This window comes from Drosophila persimilis, unplaced genomic scaffold, assembly GCF_003286085.1.
Source record: "Drosophila persimilis strain 14011-0111.01,24,50 unplaced genomic scaffold, DperRS2 tig00000780-arrow-arrow-pilon, whole genome shotgun sequence".
Taxonomy (NCBI): Eukaryota; Metazoa; Arthropoda; class Insecta; order Diptera; family Drosophilidae; genus Drosophila; species Drosophila persimilis.
The window spans coordinates 312,224-335,151 of NW_020825353.1; the positions used below are offsets into that span (position 1 = coordinate 312,224).

Sequence of the window (22,928 nt, forward strand, 5' to 3'; positions counted from 1 at the left end):
CTCAATTTGCATCTCCCATTGTAAATAATAACAACAAAAGAAAGAAAAAAACAACAGTTGATAAAAGATTTTTTTTTTATTTATAGTGTTATTGTCTTTTGTGTTGTTTTGTTGTTGGTTTTTGTTGGTTAGTATTTTATGCATTCTATGGAAGAATGGAGTGTGATGAGAGAGAGAGAGGGACCCTCTAGAGGGGGAAGGGGGATTTTATTGGAATTTATTCGAATTTATTTCCCTGATCTTTTACGATCTCTGTCTGGGGTTTGGGGTCTGGGGTTTGGGGTCTGGGGTTCTCTCTTTTGTTCATTTGCAAAAGTGAAAACGAACATTTCTTCAAATCAAACAACATTTGTATGCTAATGCGAGAGGCAGACTCTTTTTCTTCTCTGTTCAGCACCTGTTGGGGCTTTTCATTTTCTTATTGGTTTTCCAAAGAATGTTTCTACCTAACGGACCAGATCTTGCAACAGTTTCCCTAACGGTATACATTTTTGATAGAGGAAAATATATAAAAAATGTATCTAAAAATAAACTTTCTCATCGAGAGAGAGAGATGGAATTTTGTGTTGTTGTCTGTGGAAAACCACTCGACGTAATAGAATTTTCTGCAAAGTAAAAATTCGCCCACTCGAAGCACAAAAATGGGGTTCAACAGGGGGCAGGGGGGCACAGGGGGGGAAAGAGATCTTAAAATTATGGCTTTTGCTTTTCTTCAGACATTTGGCAACACTTGTTACGAAATTCCACCAACGCCCCCGCGCCGCCCCGCCCCGCGCAGCCATTCATCTTTGATGATTTTCAAAAATTGAATTTTCCACTGGACCGGGCTAAGGCGTTGCCAGACCGCAGAGAGAGAGGGAGGGAGAGAGAGAGAGGAGAGAAGAGCACTACAAAGTGATGGAAACAATGGAACGGATCGCGGATCGCGGCCACAGACCGAGACCCAGTCCCAGTCCCAGTCCCCAGTTGCAGACCCACTGGCACTTTGGGGGCACGAAACTCGTTTTTGCCTTTTGGCTGGATATTTAGCAGCCATCTATCTGTCTCTCTCTCTCTCTGTCTGTAGACTGCACTGCATTTATCGTCGTCAAGCAGCTGGAACAGAGACACACACACACGCACACACACACGCTGAGAAGAAGGAGGAATCAAGTAAAACAAAACTCGCATCCCCCGAACAATGGCGAGCCGAAACGAAACGAACCGAGCCGAACCGAGCCGAACAATCGGCAACACTGAAAACCGCGAGCAATTGAAACCAGAATTCGTTTGGTTTAGATTTTCACTTTTGCGGCTGCCGCCGCCGCCGCCGCCGCCCCCGCTTCCTCCCCCCCTCCAAGCGGCTCCTTCGTATAGGGATGGCAGTCTTCCTCCTTCCTCCTTCCTCCTTCTCCCTTTCTTTCTTTCTTTTTTTTTTTGTTTTGCCCTACTCAATTTTCGCGATGGCCGGCGGTATCGACTGCCCGATGACCTCTAATTTTTAGAGGCCCTTGGAAGTGAAGTGATTCCAAGTCTCAATATGCCCGCCCGCCCGCTTTTAAGGGGTATCCCTCCCATACAATGGGTGGGCTTTAATCGTTCCGTTTGGAGAGCTGACCGGCACGGCACGTGTTTCTCCCACATATCTCCCCCTCTCTGCCCGCTCTTTCCCTTGTGGCTGAGGCTGCTGCTTGGGCAATTCACTTTATTCCGTTCTAAGGCGCCCAGATGTTCCATGCTGGTCCTCTTCTTTGCTTTTCACTCGCTTAATTGCCAGCCTTCTGTCTGCTCGCTGAGTGGCCTGCAATTGTCCGAAAGAGGGTTTAGTCAGTCGCCTGGACATTGATGCCAAATGAGCAGGGGATGCGGGGAGCAGGGGGTGGGGGTGGGGGGGCAGCCCCCGTTTTGGAATCTCTAATCGAAACAGCTGCTGGCAGATCTTTTCCCGTTGGCAGGAGACTCTCTCACGTTCATGTCGCCGCGATTGAACCCGAAGTTAACCTTTTGTGAACCGGTCAAAGTCTTGTGTTGCAGGCCGCCAATGACGTCAGCCGTGCAATCAAGTCTCGGTCTTAGCCGTCGAAGCTCTCTGGTCTTTCAGTCTTTCCGTCTTGGCTTCAGCCCCGACTTTGGTTTCATCTCCAGCTGTGGGCTTGGATGCCGCAACATCTCGAGAGATGCTTGTCTGTGGCTGGCCAGTGGGATGCCTGACTTTTTTTTTATATTTTTTTTGTTATTAATTGACTTTTGAGTTGACTCGCGACTTGCGAGTCGCGACAGCGCGCTTAATTTATTGCGTATACGCCCCATGCTCGAGGGAAGGTAGGAATAGGGCACCGCGGGTGGGGGGTAGGGGGGTGGGGGGTCGTCTCGGAAGCAGACGCTTGAGGAAATTGTTCAAGTTTTCCCCACATTGCATTGCATTGCATTTTCATGGCTCATAAATAAAAGGAAATTGCAACTGCAATGTTCTCAAGATGGAAAATGGAAGATGCTTTTCTTTTCTTTTCCATAGAGGAAATGAAAAGTGCACGGTTGGTGGGGGGAGGGAGGGGGATGGGGATCGTGTGATTGGGGTAGGGTTTAACTTCTTGTTCTGCTGTTCTCTCTCTCTCTCTCTATGTCTCTCTCTCTCTCTCTCTCTATGTCTCTCTGTCTCTTTGTTGGGTAATTGCCACCTTGTTTTCCACGAATCTTAGATCTCCATGCAACAGGCGGCAGCCCGCGGCTGCAGCAGCAGCCTATCGTCTCGTATAATCAAAAGTGCATGTAAATACATGTACAATATGTGAGAAATTTTAATTACACCGACATTATCGTGTATATAAAGATATATCTCTAGTCTACAACAGACAGAGACAGGGAGAGGCAGGGAGAGAGCGGGAGCGGGAGAGAGAGGGAGAGAACGTCTTGAGAAATGAGTTACTTGGAAAATGTTGCATAGCTTTTGTGTCTGTTGTTGTTGTTGTTGTTGCTGCTGCTGCTCTAGTTTTTTTTTCGTTTTTGTTTTTGTTTCGTTTTCAGATAAACTTGCAACAAGAGAGCTGCTGCATATTTTGTTGTACATGCAACGGAAATGCAACAAATTTTTATGGCCACAGCGAAACAGAAAGACAGAGTGAGAGAGAGAGAGAGAAACTCTGGGGAGAGTCAGGCTGGTCGGGCTCTGGATAAGGCCCGGCCAGGGGTCTATTTATAGAGCGAGAGGCAGCTTTGGCCAATTGGGGTTCTGGACACTGACCATGTCCGGTCTTAGTGGCAGTCTTTAGTGCAGTGGTTAGTGGTTAGTGGTTAGTCTTTAGTATTTAGTCACCATTGCAGCAGCCGTCCATTGCAGCCAAGCGAAAACCGAAGCGAGGCCCATGGCCATAGGAATTGGCCATGGTTCTGCCTCATGCTGTGGCTCTGGCTCTGGCTCTGGCTTTGGCTCTGCCTCTGGCTTGGACTTCGACTTACATAGTTGTTGTTGCCTTGTCTTGGCCTGGCTCAAAGTAGTTCAACCTGTTCGGTGGCTTTGGCTTTGTCCAGAAGAATGTGGCTGCAAAATTTATAGCTCTTTTTGCTTTCAACTTTACTCGGCGGCTGTGCCCGGGCACTTCTATGTTCCATCAGCATCAGCAGCAGCAGCATCCGCAGCTTTCATGCCTCCCATTTACAGGCAAAGATTTACGCAAAATGTTGCAAGAAACAAAAGTCTTTCATTTTTTGTTGGAGGATTAAAACAGCAACAAAAGTTGAGTGAAAGACAATCCGTTGATCCATTTCGCCACACGTCTGTCAGTCAGCATTCATCAGGCATTTCATTCATTCATTCAAACACTCACTCTGGTCTCCGGTCTCTCTCATCCTTTTGCGCTCTCTCTCTCTCTCTCTCTCTCTCTTTCTCTGTGGGACTCTCCAGTGCAGTGCTGTGCCTTCTCCAGATCTCAATTAAGTTTAATGAGCACATGAGCATTTTCATAATTGGAGCAAATTAACTTGAATGGCGCTTCAAAAAACAAAAACAAAGAGCGAGAGAGGGGGAGGGGTAGGGGTAGGGGTAGGGAGAGAGCCACTCTTTATTTAGATCACTTTTGGCATAAAGATTCCCCCCTCCCCCCGGAAGTGTTTGTCTGACTTGATCTTTGCGGGTCTTAAGTCTACTTTTTGACTGAGTCTGACTTGAGTCTTGACTTCCCTCTTGTTATGCTTCTGCACCTAACGAACCGCAATTGTCAACTGTTTTCGCGGGCCGGGGCCAGCTGGGTTTGGGCCACAGTTCTGTGTGGTTCTGTCACGTTTCGAGGTTACTTGGACAGCGCTACAATCAGCTCAAGACTGAATACTCGTCGTATCGTATCGTAGGCAAAAGTAGAGCCAACCATCCATAGATCTATGGATGCTGTTGCACACATGTTTCTCGAAATTCCTGGCTTATCTGGGAGCCCCGTTGTTCTGCTCTGTCTCTGCATCTGCAGCGACCTCTCGCTCGGCCATTGGGGCAGTGGTAGGGGGGGCGACAGACCACTTAACTGCTGGCCGGAACAGTTGGTCAATTAGTTCGTTTCTGGCTTTCAACATGAGCTGCCTGTTCGGGTATTTGAATGCAACGACGACGAAGGCGACGGCGGCAAGCATTTGTTGGGTTGGGGATCGGCATCGGGATCCCAGGCAACATCGGATCGAGGAATTTTGGGTGAGTGTTGGCTGCCACAGCAACAGCAACAGAAACAACAACAAGAATGGTTTGGCCCCGCCGCAGGTGGCTAACTGTCTCTCTGTCCAGCAACCAGTTTGCAATTAAATGTCGCCGTTTAAATGTGATTTGATTCTTTGCATAACCAAATGCCTTGGCCACTGGCCACTGGCCACTGGCCATTGGGCTTGCGATTGGAGCTCGTGAGTGCGGACCGGATAGGCATCCACACTCGAATGAGCGCAGTCGATCTATTAATCAAGTGAGATTCCAGTGAGGAAAAGCCTTAAATTATCAATTTGTATGGCAGTACATAAAGTTTTATATACGATATTTATGGAGAGAGTTGCTGAATGCGCGCGCGTCTTGAAGATCGAGTTACCTCAGCAAATGGCCAATTCTAATTGCACTTGGGTAGCCGGATTGCCTTGAAACAACTGGAAGTTCTCAAAAAAAAAAAAACAAAGTGAAGAGTTACAAACAATTGGGGGTAAACAATTACACGAAAGTGCTTTAGAGTGAAGAATGTTTCGGTTGGAATTTATTGCTGGAGGGAAACATACATACATACATACATATTTCATGCGTGTTTCGCGGCCATCTCTAATGATCGCTTGGCGGCCGCTGGCTGGACCAACCGCTGTTTATGGCAACTGCTTGATGCTGGCTACTGCTTGGTGCGTGCATTGCTTACCCCAGGTCACTGCTTGTCTCGCCTGTCCGTCCACTGCTTGCCTTCTTGCTGTCCCACTGCTTTCCCATCAGGCGGTTGTCTACTGCTTCTCTTCCTACTGCTTCCCTTCTGGCTTCTGCTGCTGCCGCTGCCGGTGCCGCTGCCGTTTCTGGCTGCGTTGAAAGCTAAAGTTCAAGCCAACACAACACGAGATGTTGCTCAACTATTTTTATGATTACAACTTTGCGGTGACTCTATGCTAACGGTTTCACACACGCTAACTAGACAGAAAAAAAAACAACAGAAAAACATCTCTCTTCTTCTCTTCGTCTCTCTCTCTTTTTTTTGGCCTCATGTTTTTGTATGCTTCCTGTTGGCATTATCATGCATGTATCTATATAATCGTGAGCTTCTGGCCAAGATCACATCGCTTCTCTCTCTCCCTCTCGCTCTCCCTCAGCCATGGCTCTGTTGATTTTCCACATTCTGTCTAATGTAACTGTGAAAAGGCATCGCGTTGCATTGCGTCGCGTCGCGTCGCTTGATTTATTCATTTATTCATTCTTTTGCATGATTGCAGATTGCATACATATTTACACGTGTAATTATCAGGTTTCTGAAGCTTGACGGCAATTTGTTAGCCACGATCGGTACTCCCATGCTAAGCATATCCGTCTATTATTCCATGAATCGAAAGTGTTTTTAGGCGGGGTGGGAGGGGTGGAGGGGGGGCTGTACTTTGATCTAATTGGATTCAAAGTGGAAAGAGAACACAACTGCCTCTGAGGTTTGACCCACTTGGTAACCCTTTGTTTATCGATTAACCAGTGCGAAAAGTGCCACAAGAAAAAAGTGGGGGGGAAAAACTAGAGACTGGAAAAGTTATTCAATCAATAGAAACAGAAGAAACGGCACCCATGGGTTAATGTGCTAATTTCGGGGTAAACCCTCTTTCCCCCGCCCGTGTGTCAACAGCGAGTGATGAACAGGGGAAGTGGCAGAGACAACATGTAAATATAGACTCAAAGAAGCGACTGAGAGTGTGGTCAGGGGGGGAGGGGCACGGGGGGGGGGGGGAGTGGGAGCCAGCAATGAGGCGGAAAATCGTTACAGCAAATTAACTGAAAATGAGGGAAAAAAGAGCAACAAGCTGCTTACAAAAATAGCCACGAGGAATGGAAGGGAAAGGAAAGCGAAGGGACTGGGAGGTGGAGAGGGAGCGGGAGCGGGAAAACAGGTCAGGAGTGGCTTCTTGGGCTCTGCTTTTCCTCGAGCCCATTGTCTTCTATTTGCCTTTGAGGTTTCTGCAGCAAATCAAACGGAATTGCTGCTGTTGGGGTAAGCGGCAATTTCCATGTGGAAAAGCTGTGGAAATTGCATGTAAAGCACTCTCTTCGAATGAGTGTGGAAAGGTTGAGAGTGCCCCAAATCGGGAATGACAGTTGGTCGAGCAGGGGAAGGGGGGGGGGGGGGGGGGGGGGGGGGGGGGGGGGGGTCAATGTACTGCAACATGAAGAAAGAGGTAAACCTTGTGCATATGTATCTGCGGAGTGTGTGTATCTGAGAGTATGACATTCTCCTTCATAGATCAAACACAAACAAAGGCGCCGCCCAAACGTTGTCATGCAAAAAAAAAAAAGAAAAAAAAAAAACACACACGCAAGCTTCCCGGCGGTGCGGGGGGTGGGGGGGCACAGCGGAAGCTACATGCATACATGCTTCGGATTGCATGTGGCAAGCACTCGCGCGGGGGCAATGTCAATTTGCGTCAGCCCAAGGGCCCCGACCATCGAACATTGTCATCATCCAAATGTCAAATGGGTGCAGCGTCAGCAACAACAGTGCCTGTGCCTGTGCCTGTGCCTCTGCATCTGCCAGTGGCAGCAACAAAAGCAAGCGCGTCATGCTGGCCACTGTCGATACAGGCATGTCTATTTGTCGGTGTGCATGTGTGTGTGCACGTTCTTGTTTCCACTGCTTCCACACTGCTTCAGTGCTTCACTGCTTCACTCTCCCACCCTGAACTGCTTATCAAGTGCATTACGATGTTGCTGTTGCTGCTGCTGCTGTTCTTGTTTGCGTGCCACGTCCGTTGCAGATAAAAAAAAAAACGCGTGCTTCTCCCCCCCCCCCCCACCGCCTCCCCCTTGGAATCTGCTGCAACATGCACTGCAACAAAAACGAAATTCAATAGAATTTCATACAAGGAGATACTTCTCTGCCATGAAGCAGATTCATTTGGCGAGGAATGCGCAATGAGTGTTCGCCTCGGATTACTCATGAATACTCACATGGAAAGTGAATGATTCGAGGGGAGAGTCATGGCAGGCCCTAACTTTCTTTGGCCATAGAAGAACAGTTTTAAGCACCAGCGTTTTTCCAGTGTAAACGCTCTGCTGAGCCCACCGCCACCCCATTTGCCTATGGCTTCGAGCAAAACCACACAAAACAAAACCCACTCTCAAGCCCCAGCGTGCAGCGTGCGGCGTGTACCGTGCACCGTGCACCGTGCACCTGTTACCCAGTTATAGCCGTTGGCTCTCAGCAGCAGAGCTGTGGCTCTGTGGCTCTGTAGCTCTGTAGCTCTGGTCGGTTAGTCGGTCGTTCAAACTGGGTCTCTCTCCTAATCATTGAATACCGAAAAAAGCCAAAGCCAAAAGGAAGCCAACGTTTCTGGTCGAGTGCTCTCCTCCGGCGGGGCAGACAGATAGACAGACAGACAGCCGGCCAGCCGGCCAGCCGGCAATTGTAATGCAAACAGGAATCCATATTGTGCCCCCGATCGCAGCCAGGGGCTGTGCCAGACAGACGTCAACGCTTTCTGCTTCAATTGACACCCTCGGTACGGGAGTTGCAGTTGCCCCAAGAGTTGCATAGTTACAGTTGCAGTTCCATGAGGTAGTCATTGCATAAAGACCATTGACAGGGCTGCTCTCCAGCTCTGTACCGTTTTACGGTTGCCGCAACGTGTTGCCGGTCGTGTTGTGCAACAGCCCTTTATGATTATCATCGATACGGAACCCCCAATGCGGTTGCAATTTTCGCTTAGATAAGCAAAGGATTGCCATACGAAACTTTAGGGTTTTCTCTGCTTCACAAAAACTTTCCTTCAGACCGTCAATCTTTACACGATTGGTTATCATTTCACTGTCTCCGGCTCCGGCCCCGGCCCCGTCCCCGTTCTACTTTCCCTTTGGATCCGTTGATCGAATGTCACGAGCCCATGAAAACGAATCGAAACGAATCCAATACACGATTAAATTAAATGGAAAAAAACAAGAACACAAAAGAAACAAACAGAAACAACAATGCAATTCATTCGAATGGTATGGAATGGAATGGAATGGAATGGAATGAACAAATGCGTTTAATCAATCGGATCAGTCTTCAATCTTGACCCACTGAACGGTGCCCGTGGGCCTGGTAGGGTGCCGTGCCATGCCCCCTACAGCACATTCCACACTCTGCCACGCATTCCACGTCCGTAGCAAGCAGTACCCTTCAATAAAGAAAACAAACCTCAACAACGTTCAACAATCAACAATCACCAATCACGATGCGATGACAATCTTCAATCGAATTTAACACTTTTCTTTGCTTCTTGCCTTCTTGCCTACTTGCCTTCTTGCCTCCTCCAGCAATTTGTTAATTTCTTTATTGATTTTTATTGTCATTTTTGTGTGTGTGTGTTTTTTGTCGATTCTTGCGTTAGCTGTTGCATTGTTGAGACATTTTGTTGATTGAATTTGACTGACGGTTACGTTGCGTCTTCCAGTCTTCCAGTGAAAGTCCAGCCTCGTCTCAGACTGGAATCGGGATTGGTGTTCAGCTAATAAACTTTTGTGACATCTGATGCCCCCGCCTGATGAGGCCTGATGCCTGATGAGACCTGATGCTGGTGTTAGCAAACTTTCGCCATGATTTATTGGCCAGCTTGTTAGTCGGGAGACTCTTCATTATAGCCGTAGCCAGCTCTTTTGGACATTGTCACATTAATCTCTGCAGCGTCGGCAAATAAATATTATTTAAATGGCAGTTTCCAGAAATACTATTTGTTGTTTGTCTTTTGGGAAGTCATTAACCTCAAGTGCCACAACTCTTACTCCTACTACGATCTCCGATCTCCGATCTTGAAGCTGTCAGACCCTTGCCACATGCCACACACACGCACACTCACGCACCAAAAGTATGCCTCAATTTGGTTTTTATTTCATTCCTTATATGCCCAGATCCAATCATTCGCTCGTTCGCTTTGTGATCTGATCTCTCGAGGCGGTCAAGGTCAGGCGACTGCGACTGTGACTGCGAATGCGATCTCCGATTGGCAAAGTAACCTTCGAGAGACGTCGAGTGTCCGTCCATCAATGTCGTCCCATTTGGGATTTGCGATTCGTGGAGGGGATGAGCGACAGTCGCAGAGCAGCATAAACGGGGGAATGGGGAATGGGGAATGGGAATCCGTTCTAATCAATTGATGGACATTCCTTTCTCACCTCATAATCAATCGATCGATGCTGGGGGAGCGGGGGTTGGGGGGAAACAACAGCATAACTATTATCTTAATCAATGCATTTTGTACCAGTTTAAATATTAACTATTTATATAAATCAATGGCGCTAATGGCGCCCGCTGAATGGCGGACGCAGACAAACGGCAAACAATTTGCCATTCCATTTAATCAAACAACATGGAAGAGAAAAACTAGCACAAACACACACACACATACACACACAGAGCACTGATTGGAAAAACACAGTGGGAAAATGCCGACTAAAGGCGAGGATATTGCGCAAGCGCAGCCGCAGCCGCAGCCGCCGTCGAGGCTCTGTCGATGTGAAAAGTAAATTAATTTGATTTGAACGGAGAGGTGAGGTGAGGAGAGGGGAGAGGGGAGCTGATGGAAAGGCAAAGGCACTCCACTCGATGGCTATGTCGCTGCAAGGAACGTATTCATTCGATTATGCAAGCAAGAAATGGGTTTAGGCCAGCGGCAAGTGACAATCGAATGGATGGATGGATGGATGGATAGATGTTTATAGGCCAAGTTACAGGACTAAAGAAAAACACCCACATGATGCTATGGCCAACGCCCTCCTGCTGCTGCTGCTGCACCCCACCCTGTTTTTTTTCCATTTGTGGTGCCGCACCTCGAGGCGGGTGAAAGTTCCCCACCCCGCCCAGCCCCGGCCCCGCCGCCACACTGTGGGTGTGTGACGCAACCGAAATTCTACAAACGCATTTGAAATGAAATTGTTTTAATGTTTAATTAATGGCACACGATCGACGAAAAATTGAGTGAAAATCGGGCAACGTTGCCAAATTTCACTGGGCAACCTTCACGAAAAGACAACTCTATAAATTGGTAAAGCAGTGGAGGAGCACAGAAATTAATATAATCGCTTCACATAAAACATTGAAACCAAATTACGTACAAATACTCGTAAAACCGTTTTGCAATGCCACGGAAGAAGCGACCAAAAAAAAAAAAAACACAAACACAAACAAAACAAGCAACCGAAAACGTAAATTTTCAACAACAATTTAACGCTCATTTAAGCCGCAACCGAATTGTGTCTCGGAACTGGGTTTCATTATGTAATTGATGTTAATTTTTGGACAGACCAAGAGCGCAGGAGGCGGAGGCGGAGGCGGAGGGTCGCACAGGGTACAGTGACTTCTCTCTCTCTCTCGCTCTCGCTCGCTCTCTATCTCTGGCTGAACTTCACATGCAAATTGGCAAACATTTCTATGGGTTTTCTATGCGCGGCGAGGAGTGGCGGGAGAGCTTGGTTTACTTAACATTCAAATCTGCCGTCGATGATTGCGTTTGGGGGCGTGATTGGCAGCTAACTCGGCCACACGGCAGCCTCTTTTGATGTCTCTTTTTGCCACGGTTTTTGCTGTCTTTCGCTGCGTGCGAAAATAAAATCAAAAGTGGAGCGCGCCGCACCGCAGCGCAGCGCAGTTTGTGTTTCTCTGTTGTCTGTTTGGAATCTGTTGTATTGACAAACGGTATGGTATTGAAAAGTGTTGCAAATTGCCCACAAAAGATAGTTACAGGCAGAGGCAGAGAGAGAGAGAGACGCGGTATATTATATCATAACTCTGTGTTTTTTGTTTTGTCCGCTGAGGAGGAAGTGGCTGCTGGCCATATTTGTGTCAGCGGTAAACGCTAACGATCTCCTAACGAATGGGGCAGGCCAGACGATAATTTAAAACCAAATCACTTGAAATTGTCAACCATATCGCGCTCTTTATGGCTAATGAGTTAATGGATTTGTTTTTGGCGCTCCTCCCACCCTCTCTCTCTCTCCCTCACCGAAGTTCAGTGTTTCCATTCAGAGACACGCGCAATTCCTCTCTCAGCAGTAACCGTTGCTCTCTCGTCTTCTTGCAGTTTTGCTTGCACATTTCCTTATCTCTTGATCTGCATTTGATCTAGGAGCTTTGCTACTCTCAAGCACATACTCCCGCCATGCCTTCTTGCGCTCTTTCAGCAACAACAGCAGTTTCAGAGACCCGCGCAATTCCTCTCTCGGTGACAGCAGCAGCCACAGCAATAACCGTTGCTCTCTCGTGTTCTTGCTTGCACATTTCCTTATCTCTTGATCTGCATTTGATCTAGGAGTTTTGCTACTCTCACGCAATACACGCACACACTCCCGCTCTCTCAGCAACAACAGCATTAGATGAATGGGAAACAGTCCCGCGCAGACAAGACGACTACTCTCTCGCTCTCGCTCCCGGGCCGGGCCTCGCTCTCAGCAAATGCTGCGTACATACATACGTATATGGCCGATCTTTATCCATAAAATCCATTTGCTGTTTGTTTGCTACGCAGTTTCTTTCTTAAGTGATTGAAAAATTGAGATTAATTTCATATTATTTCGCATTTGTTTTTGGCTCAACGTCAAAAGGCATTAAGTGGTATTTTTCCCATTCCTCCACTCGAGATATCCATCCAACTGTTCTAATTCTCTAATCCATTTCTGTTCATTTCTTCTATTTTCAGGATCAAAACGAGAATCTGGGTATACACACAAACAGAGGCATCGATGCCCTGGACAAGTTTGCCAATTTTCTGCGCGATCGAGTGACCATAGAAACGGAATATGCCGGCAAATTGAGGTGAGCCATTAACCCATTAAAGATTTTTCCTAATTTGTGTTTTTTATACCCGATACTCAAAATGAGTATTGGGGTATATTAGATTTGTGGTAAAAGTGGATGTGTGTAACGTCCAGAAGGAATCGTTTCCGACCCTATAAAGTATATATATTCTTGATCAGCATCAATAGCCGAGTCGATTGAGCCCTGTCTGTCTGTCCGTCCGTCCGTCTGTCCGTCTGTCCGTCTGTCCGTCCCCTTCAGCGCCTAATGCTCAAAGACTATAAGAGCTAGAGCAACGATGTTTTGGATCCAGACTTCTGTGATATGTCACTGCTACCAAAATATTTCAAAACTTTGCCCCGCCCACTTCCGCCCCCTCAAAGGGCGAAAATCTGTGGCATCCACAATTTTAAAGATACGAGAAAACCAAAAACGCAGAATCGTAGAGAATGACCATATCTTTTATGCTGCAGAATCTGAATTGGATCGTATTATAATTATAGCCAGCATCAAGAAAACAATTTCATTTTTTCTCGCCCTGTCTCTCTCTAACACACACGTAGCATAGGCGGCTTTGCTTAGAGTAAAACATTAGCGCCTAGATCTCAGAGACTATAAAAGCTAGAGCAACCAAATTTGGTATCCACACTCCTAATATATCGGACCGAGACGAGTTTGTTTCAAAATTTCGCCACACCCCCTTCCGCCCCCGCAAAGGATGCAGATCTGGGGATATTCATAAATCTCAGAGACTATTAAGGCTAGAGTAACCAAATTTCGTATCCGCACTCCTGTTAGATCTCACTATAAAACGTATATCTCAAAATTTCGCCCCACCCCCTTCCGCCCACACAAAGGACGAAAATCTGTTGCATCCACAATATTGCAAAATCGAGTAAACTAAAAACGCAGAATCATAGACAATGACCATATCTATCCGGTTGCCGAATCTGGATCAGATCGGATCATTTTTGTAGCCAAAAGCAAGAAATCAATTTTTAGTGGCTACGCAGCGCCCGACGTCACGCTCAGACTGATTTTCTGTCTCTCTCGCACGCACTCTTTGTCGTGTCGTTTAATATTAGCGGCGTCTGCCGGAGGAGAGCCATACTGACTTAGTATCGGGTATAACTGTAGAGTTGCGGTGTCCGCAGCAACTCACAACGTTCCCCCTCGTTTTTTTTTTTTTTTTTTTGTACGGAATTCGGGATCGTAAGTCTTTGATTTGTGGGGATTATTTTTCAAAGTCTCCAAGCGAACGACGGCGCCTCCATTTATGGCCCCAACAAATAGCCAATTAAACATAAATATTTTGTGTTTAGTTTTTTTGTGTGTGTGTTTCTGCCACACCGCACCCATTTGTGGCATGCAGCTGCTGTCACAAAGATCTCACCAAACTCCAAGTATCTCTCTGGGGACTTACGGAGTTCTCATTAATGTAAAAAGCCTCGTGCACACGCTGTACGAATAAGCACAAGGTCGTCCACTCTGCGGCACTTGTGGCAGTGATTGCACTGTACTGTCCACGACGGGTTCCGTTCCTGAAATCAATTTTCTTGAGGCTTAAAACGTGTCTTTGCCTTTGTCTTTGTCGTTGTCTGTGTCTGTGTCTCTCCCTCCCCCTCTCTGTGAGACCTTCGTAGAACATAAAAATAAAAAATACAAATAATCGTAAATATCTAAAAGCTAATTGTGTTCATTGTTTGAATGAGTGCTTCATTTACTGCCGGCGCAATTCAATTGCCGTTGCTGCAGTAATTCTTTTTTTTTTATGGAAGGAAAAGAATTTTCGAAAGCCGCACCTCCATCATGGGCCGAATGGGCCGACCAACCCCTTGGGGCGGCTCGGCTCTAAATTGCACAATTGAGTGACACCCTCTGAAAGTGAAGCCAACATGATCTGACCACGACCTGCCCCACGCAATTGACACGCGACGCAACTGCCACACCACACCGCCAGGGAGGGGAGTCCCGTCCCCACCGATGGACATGTGGGGGACTTAATGTGATTAGGCTTGAGTTACTCGGACACTGACAAGCCCCGCCAATTGGCCAACGGTGGAACGGTGGAACGGTGGGGACGGCTGTACTGCTGTTGGCGTGGGTCTTCATAATTGTTTAATTTAAGCAAAGATTATATTGCCGGAGTCGCTGACGCTGTCTCTGACGCTGTCGCTGACGCTGTCAAGGTGTTGGAGAGACCACAAGACCGAGGCTGTTGGTTGGTTCGTTGGGAATGCTATCGGTTTCCCACTGTCTGTCTGTCTGTCCGAGTGTCTGGCAGTTCCCACAGTTCCCCCAATGAGTTGGCTTGATGACTGCCTCCACCACCACCACCACCACCGCCACCGCTGGGGTCTAGCGAAGCTCTCCGTTGGCTGGGAGTGAACTGTGGCCCCTGTGTGATATCGCTGGAAGCTACCGTCTTGACGTCGTTTTAATGACTTTATCATTACGCGTCTCTAAAGCTCTAGTTGGCGCTTCATCTTCATCTATCTTCATGCCTTTCCCAGCAGCATCCACTGCGATCAACTACCAACTAGACCACAAAGCAGACCCCCAATGGAAAATGGGGAAAAACTCTATTAATATGCGGAGCGCAGAGTGAAATCTCCAGCTCCAGCTCCAGCCCAAGCTCCATCTCTTGCGTGTGCGATGAAAAGTCTCGTGTTAAATGCAAATGCTTGCTCCTCTTCTTCTACTTGCTGCTGCGATTATATTTTGTATTTCTCTTTCTATCTTTTTGCATAAACAAACAAAGTTTCACTAATGCCATGATTTTTGGATTTTAATTTTGATTTTCGTTTTTTCGTTTTTCCTTGCAGGCGACTAGTGAAAAATTACCAGCCCAAAAAGAAGGAGGAGGAAGACAATGAGTAAGCACCAGTCCAAAACCGAACCATAAGTATACTTAAGTTGAATGTTTGTTAAATGTCTTGGAAAATTATCGACAATTGCGGGGCAAGTCTCTCTGTCTCTCTGTCTCTCTCTGACGCTGACTATTGCTCCAATTGTGCGTGTCTGGGGGGCGGCAGGGGGTGGGGCGCCAAGATTCCCATCAATTTATCGTGTGGTCTGAGAATCTGAGTCTTTAATTACATGCCATGCAAATATGCGTGTAGTATGCGAATAACTGACATCATGACCCGCAAATAGATCTGCCTGCCTCAGCGTGGCATGTGTGTAACATGACAATGAAGCCATAGCCAAAGCCATAGCCATAGCCATAGCCAGAGCCATAGCCAGAGCCAACTTGAAGTTGACTTTGGTAATGAAATGCCAAGCGCTTGTGCCTTATTCAGTTGTAAAATCCATAAATTTATCCTCCAGCGCCATATAGAGAGTGCCACAGCGATGACAGAGTGACAGACAGACGGACAAATGTGCGTGGGCGTTCCTTGGCGCGTCACAAAGCGCGTGTCCAACTCTGTCAATCTGAGAGCTCCATAAATTGCTGCCCCACCACCGAGCGACAGTGCGACAATCGAGCAGAGTAGTAGCTTGCCAGAGGCGCGAATTGTCGTGGGCAGGGAGGGGCCTACAGGCCATGGCTGCAGCCACCAAGGGAACCAACCGAACCGATATTCACACGTTCTCTTTATTACAGATTTACATCGATGCAAGCGTTTCGCAATCTGCTCAAGGAAGTGGGCGACCTGGCGGGACAGCGTGAGGTGGTGTCCGAGAGCCTGCAGCTACAGATCATACAGGGTGTGACGCTGCTCTCCAAGGCGCTGCGCGAAGATCGCAAGGTAAGGCATCCCATCCCATCCCATCCCCTCCCCTCGATAACACGGATTACGGATTACAATGAATATCTTTACAGAAATGCCTTAGCGATGGTGCAATGCTGCAACAGAACCTCACCACACAGCTCTCGTCGCTGGAGCGGGCCAAGCGGAACTACGAGAAGGCCTACAGGGACTCCGAGAAGGCTGTCGATAACTACAAGAAGGCCGACATGGATCTCAATCTGAGTCGTGCCGAGGTGGAGCGCTACAAGAACATCATGACGTCGAAGATCCAGCAGTCGGACGATGCCAAGAACGAGTACGCCAATCAGCTGCAGAAGACGAATAATCTGCAGCAACAGCACTTCAGCATCCTGCTGCCCGCCGTCCTGAGTCGCCTGCAGGAGCTGGACGAGAAGCGCACGCGCGGCATACGCGAGTTCATCATCGGAGCGGCGGAAGTGGAGTCCTCGGTGGCGCCCATCATTGCCCGCTGCATGGAGGGTATTGTCAAGGCGGGAGAGTCCATCAACGAGAAGGAGGATTCATTCAAAGTCATAGAAAGGTGCTGCCTCCATCAATCGCACGCGTTTCCATATCTAATCAATGTTCTTCCACAGATACCAATCGGGTTTCGCGCCCCCCACGGACATACCCTTCGAGGATCTGTCCAAACTAGATCCGGACTCTTTGCAGGATCACTACAACAATTCCATGTCGAACCACCTGACGATGCGGGGCACGATGAGTGCCAACAAGATCAAGAAACGCGTCGGCATCTTCAACATATTCGGCAGCAACAAGGTGAGGGGATCCGTGGCCGATTCTCGGATAGGTTGTGGCTGTTGTACCATCGTTTTAGCCTCGTTTCTGCCTGACTCTCTCTCGCTCTCTCTCTCTCTACCTCTATCTCTGTCTCTGTCGAGGGGATGGGAGTTTTTTAAGTTTTCAGTTCTTCCACCCACACATGTCCGTTCCTTTCAGTGCACCCAGAGCCTCTTGAGTTGAGTCGCTTCGTGATATCTTTTATTTAGTTGTTAAGTTTTCTCTATTCATAAGTCGTAGGCCTCTGTTATGGTTTATGTATTGCACGGTGTGTGTGCCTCTCATTATAGTTTACTCATCCAGTGTTTTATCTCTTTTCCGTTCTATCCTGAATCTTGAATCTTGAATCTCGAATCTCGAATCGATTACCATTTACCACTTTAATTTCCGCCTGGACGATGGTTCTGTGTCTCTGCTGTAAGTACCAAGAGTCCAGTCCTCCAGGCCGTTCCGCCATCCTCGTGTTCGTTTCGTGTCATCCCCCCACTCCACACTGATCCACCGATCCACTAATCCACCATATACTCGCTATACATATCCTCCGCTGCATACATGTCTCCCCCATTGATTGTTCTTTCCCCGTTTGCATATGACTTGCCATCCGATGTCCATGTTTTCTGTCTGTTTCGTTATTTTCTTGCTAATATTTTTGTGTGTGCCATCGCTTTGCTTTTAAGTTGTTCCCCGCCCCCCTCTGCGCACCCCACTCCCCAAATGAAAAGTCCCCCCCACAAAAAAACCAAAGGCTTCTTCGATAACACTCTGCAAAACAAAACAAAACAAAAGAAAAATATGAATTGTATTAACTCTTGATTTCTATTTTCGTTGCTGCCATTCGATCTTAAAACCGAATCCAAAATGCTTTTACTCACACACACACACACACACACACACACACACAAAACACAAACACTCAAATTTCAATGTAAATGTGATTAAATGAATATGAATACTATGAATACTAAATCAATTCGCTGCCAATAGCAACGGCAGATAATTGAAGCCTGTATCACGATGAAGGTATGATGAATCTTTCAGCTCTAACTACCCCTAACTAAACTAAACTAAACTAAACTAAATAACTAGCCCTAAACCAACTAGACTACATAAGTTACTAGTTCTAACTAAGCCTAGCCGTAACTAGCCCACCATTTGCTACCCATTTGATTGCTCTTAATTACAACACTCGTATCTGTATCTACTACTCCACGCTATCAACTAATCACAACCAAGCTAACCAATCACTAGCCACTAGCCACTAGCCACTAGCCACTATCGACTATCGATTATCGTTCGTTTACCATTAATTAACAATAATTATAGCAGTCTGTCTCTGAGCAAAACTTTCACTTTAAACGATCGGCATATTCTAAGTTCGAGCTCTAAAAATAACCAATAACCAGTCGGAATCTTTAAGAAAAGTCTCTTAGCCAACTCTTAGCACACTCACACATTATCCTCATATTGCCCTTTCATTTTTTAGAGTAATTTTGTTTGTATTATTGTTCTCTGCTGAGAAATTCCCTTGCATGATTTGAATTGAATGCTCCCCCTCTACCCCCTCCCCCCTCCCCGCCCTTGTGTTCGATTTGATTTGCTTAATTTATTTATATATTTCTGTTGATGTGGAAACAGGTTTGATTGATTCCATTCCATTCCCCCAAAAAGCAAAAGCAGGCCATTGGGTTAGCTCTTACCTATGTATGTATTTTATTGCATTTGTTTTTCTTTATCTTGTTCTTTATTTTGTTTTGTTTCTTATCTGTTGGTTGATCTTCTTCTGTTTTACTCACTGCGTGCTACTACTTTTGTTGTTGTCGTTATTGTCTTGTGGATGTCTTCATTCATTTATACATACATATCTATATCCCGATCGATCTGTGATCTGAACCTTGTTGCCTTGACTAATCGTGTGATTTGATCGTCATTAGAACTCGCTAACGGCGGACGGACAAAAGGAGGACTTCAGCGATCTGCCACCGAATCAGCAAAGAAAGAAGCTCCAGGCGAAGATCGCGGAGCTGCAGCAGAAGATCGCACAGGAGACGAATGCCCGGGATGGCCTGATGAAGATGAAAATCGTCTATGAGGCGAACTCGTCGCTGGGCAACCCCATGACCGTTGAGGGGCAGCTGAACGAGTCGGAGCACAAGCTGGAAAAGCTAAAAATCGATCTGAAAAAGTATCAGGGCTACTTCGAGAGGGCCAATCAGGCGCAGGTGGCCAACAATAGTCCGCAGGCGAATCGAAATCAATTACAGAACGGACACCGAACATCGAGGTGAGCTAAGGCTGGATGAACGATGGATGGACCATAGATCGCACAGATGCAATGGTCGACTAATCGTGATCTTCATTATTTTTCTGAACCCCCAGACATTCCAATGGCAGCGCCGATGATCATCACGACGAGGGCGATGACCAGCCTGACGATGCTGGCAGCTTAAGCAGGTCAGGTTCTGAGGATAATGTGGCGCAAATACAAAATGGGCATAATAATAACAATAACGGGTACACTCATAAGTCTACGTTCAATGTTTATACATATACTATATATCTCACCCACCACACATACATACACACACATACATTAGCATCGTAGCGTTTATAATTTGGCATCGCATCCCACTCTGTACATTGCCCATGGCACTTCTTGGTTTCGGCTCCCCCTTTTTTTCGTTTTATCATTTTACACGAAAAATTACACTGAAATGAAATAACATCCAGAAAGAGCCCACAAAAATATGCCACAATAGTATGCCAGCGAAACAAAATTTAAATATGAATCTGTTCTGTTCTGCTCTGTTTTTTTTTGTTTTATAATTTGTATTCTAAAATCTGATTGATTGATTTTGTTTTACTTTTCGATTCTTGATTGCCTTACACCGAACATTACAACACTTAATAATGTGGAAATTGCAACTTCTTCAAATATTTCGTTTCATTTTGCCTTTTCCATGGTGAAATCCAGCAGTTCGGCAAGTCCCGAGAGTGGCCTGGGCACCTCGCACACATCCCTGCCCGGCTCTGGACAGGGCAGCGCCAACGAGAATGCCATTGGCGAGGATGCGTACTTTGAGACGGAAGTGGAGCCCCTGCAGCCACTGGGCACATGTCGAGCCCTGTATCCCTTTGAAGGTGAGTAGTGATTGACTGACTAACTGATTGATTGGAACCCTAATCCTCTTGGTGTCTTCTTGAACAGCCTCCAGCGAAGGAAGCATACCCATGAACGAGGGCGAGGAGCTGCAGGTGATTGAGATCGATCAGGGCGATGGCTGGACGCGAGTGAGGCGTGCTAACGATTCCAATGGCTGGGACGAGGGCTTTGTGCCCACGAGTTACATCGAGTGCACGCTCTACGCTTAGGCTTAAGAACTTATGGGCGGGCAATCAGCCAGGCGGTTTTAAATGTTAACTACTCAGCAACATTTGCATATGTTCCATTCATTTTGTGTACTTTTGTCATAACTTTGCGTTCTGTCGGACAGCCATAACACAACCAGTACACCAATGCACCCATACACCAATTCTCGCACACACACACACACACAAGCTGCGCACAACCATGTACATTTTGACTTAAGCTAAGTTCGACTCCCATTAACTCTCGGTTGCTTTGTATATTTACTTTTGATTTGAAACGTCAATGAATGTCAATGATCTTATGGTAGTGCAAGCTATATCATACTATACCATACTATAGTCATATGCACCTACGAGCAGACCTCACCTAATTGTAAGCACCGCGACGTAACGTAACGTTTCCCTCTTCACTGAAACAATCATGATTACACCTATTTATATACATATATGAAATCAGATTTATATGGCACTTGAATATGTGAGAACATGAAAAACCAAATTGAAACTTGACTCGAAAATAGGATTGTGAACCCGTTTGAATCACGTATGAATCACGTATGAATCACGTATGTTTGGAATGCGTTCATGATATATATATTTTCATTCACGGCCTTGGCCTAGGGAGCATCTGCCGCTCTTCGCACTGACCAAGAAGAGGGGCAGAGTGCGTGTCTGTTGAATTGTAGCACTAAAACTTTGGTAAATATGCAAAGATCAGAATGGGAGATAAAGAGAGAGTCCCCCACCCCCCTTCCACAGAACATCGACCACACCAGAACACCAAAACCATTCAGACAAACACACATGGATAGGTATAGCAACAGTTATGGCAATCCTGCATGACATGCGGCATATGCAATGCGTAGGCGTAGGCGTAGGCGAAGGCGAAGAACGCGCTAGCTTGTTTATATAAATAGCAACAATTGTACATTTTACTTTACACACTCTATGCATAATGGCTAATTTTAGTTTGAATATAACTTTGTATTGCCTAATTTTAGTTTGAAGATAACTTGTATTGCTCTTTGCCTTGTACATTTTCACACATTATGCTTAATCCTATGCGCATCGAAGGAAGCGAGAGCGAGAACCAGATTGATTTGAATAATGCAGCAAGTAATTATGTTTTAGGGACTCCTAGACGTTTAAGTTCACAACATTTAAGGCTTAAGTCAAAAGCAAAGCCGGGCGGCGCTGCATTTCTTATGTCCAACGCCACTTTGCAATACATTTATTTATAATTTACAGAAAAAGTACTACCGTCTAATGGTAAACCACAATCAAAAACAAAAGCAACGGCAAAAGGCAACAGACAACAGGCCGACCAGGCAGAGTGAATTAGATTTTTAGTTAGGTATTCAACAGCCTTTTCCATGTGTATTTTCTACCTTCATTTCGCATAGACTTAAGTGTGCATACCACTGAAACGGATGAATTGTGTTCCAAACAATTCCAAAATTCTTAAATTTATCTAATTCTAAATTCGAACCGAAACAGGCACATACGTATTGCGTGAAAATTAAAATGAATATTGAGTTTAAGTGACAAAATACGGTATAATATCTATGTGAGCATTGTCAGCATAATAAAAATAACTCAAATAAATTGTTGCTGGTGTACATTTTTACATTTTATGAAGCACTGGCAAAAGGTGCGGCCAGATCGGGCCATCAAATCAGGGGAATTTCTCCGATCACATTAAGCCATCGCACGACTAGATCGACCCACAAATAGCGAAGAAGTGTTGAAGTGTATATCCAAGGATCAAGGATATTTTTCCAATGACAGGAACTTATGGAGCGACCAGATCGGCCCACAAATAACGGAGATAACACTAAATATACGACTCGAGAATATATCCATGATCCTTTATCCTTGATAAGGCCTCCATCAAATCAAGGAATTTCTTCCAATCACAGAAAGCCATCGCACGTCAGGATCGCACTAAAAATAACGAAGAAAAGAGGAAAGCAAAGCTGGCTTGTTGTAACTTGTTGTCAGCTGTTGTACAACAGTTGACCGAGGTACCAGGCGAACAGGAATCAGCAGAAGGCAGCTTTATCGAATGCAATATTTTGTGTTGCATACTTTCAGTTACAGGGAAAATTTGAATTTTAAAGCATAGCATACTTTTGGGGTTGGCCCAAAGCCAAGTGGCTTTCTGCTGATTTCTGTTCGCCTGGTGCCGAGCATCGAGCATTTGACATCGGATTTAATTTTCACTGATTCATTGACTATATCTCCGCTATTTATGGGCCGATCAGTGCGCAGCATGTTTTTCGTGATCAGGAGAGTCCTGCCAACCGATTGGCATCAGAAAAAAGGACATGAGTTTTCTTACGATTTTCGCAAAAAATCATGATGGTTACATCATTGAATTTGCCAAAAATCTGACTCGTTTTCGAAGTCGAGATTTTGACGCCGTTCGACAGGCTGGATCCTTGCGATCCTGGCCGAGTCGGTCCTTCACCGATCTGGCCCTATTTGCCTGAGATATAGCCTTCCGAAGATTGTGATTTGCGTATCTTTAAGATACTGGTTATTTCTGCAAGCTATATCTCGGCTAAAC

At 46.2% G+C, this 22,928-nt stretch overlaps 1 protein-coding gene across 12 annotated transcripts in view; it reads left to right on the forward strand.

Annotated features, from left to right (window-relative positions):
* LOC6602319 (formin-binding protein 1-like) overlaps positions 1–21,612 on the forward strand; it is a 33,478-nt gene extending 11,866 nt beyond the window's left edge. For 3 of the 12 annotated variants that reach the window (XM_026992673.1, XM_026992672.1, XM_026992663.1), the window contains exons 3-12: positions 12,340–12,455; positions 15,263–15,313; positions 16,045–16,189; positions 16,264–16,733; positions 16,789–16,972; positions 17,978–18,013; positions 18,925–19,274; positions 19,370–19,504; positions 19,965–20,131; positions 20,199–21,612. In XM_026992673.1, coding sequence (XP_026848474.1) covers positions 12,340–12,455; positions 15,263–15,313; positions 16,045–16,189; positions 16,264–16,733; positions 16,789–16,972; positions 17,978–18,013; positions 18,925–19,274; positions 19,370–19,504; positions 19,965–20,131; positions 20,199–20,362 — 1,818 coding nt within the window. In that variant the 3' untranslated portion in view covers positions 20,363–21,612. The remainder of the gene's footprint in view (positions 1–12,339; positions 12,456–15,262; positions 15,314–16,044; positions 16,190–16,263; positions 16,734–16,788; positions 16,973–17,977; positions 18,014–18,924; positions 19,275–19,369; positions 19,505–19,964; positions 20,132–20,198) is intronic. The other 9 variants (XM_026992664.1, XM_026992668.1, XM_026992669.1 and 6 more) reach the window with 9 other exon arrangements.
* Positions 21,613–22,928: the final 1,316 nt, after the last annotated feature.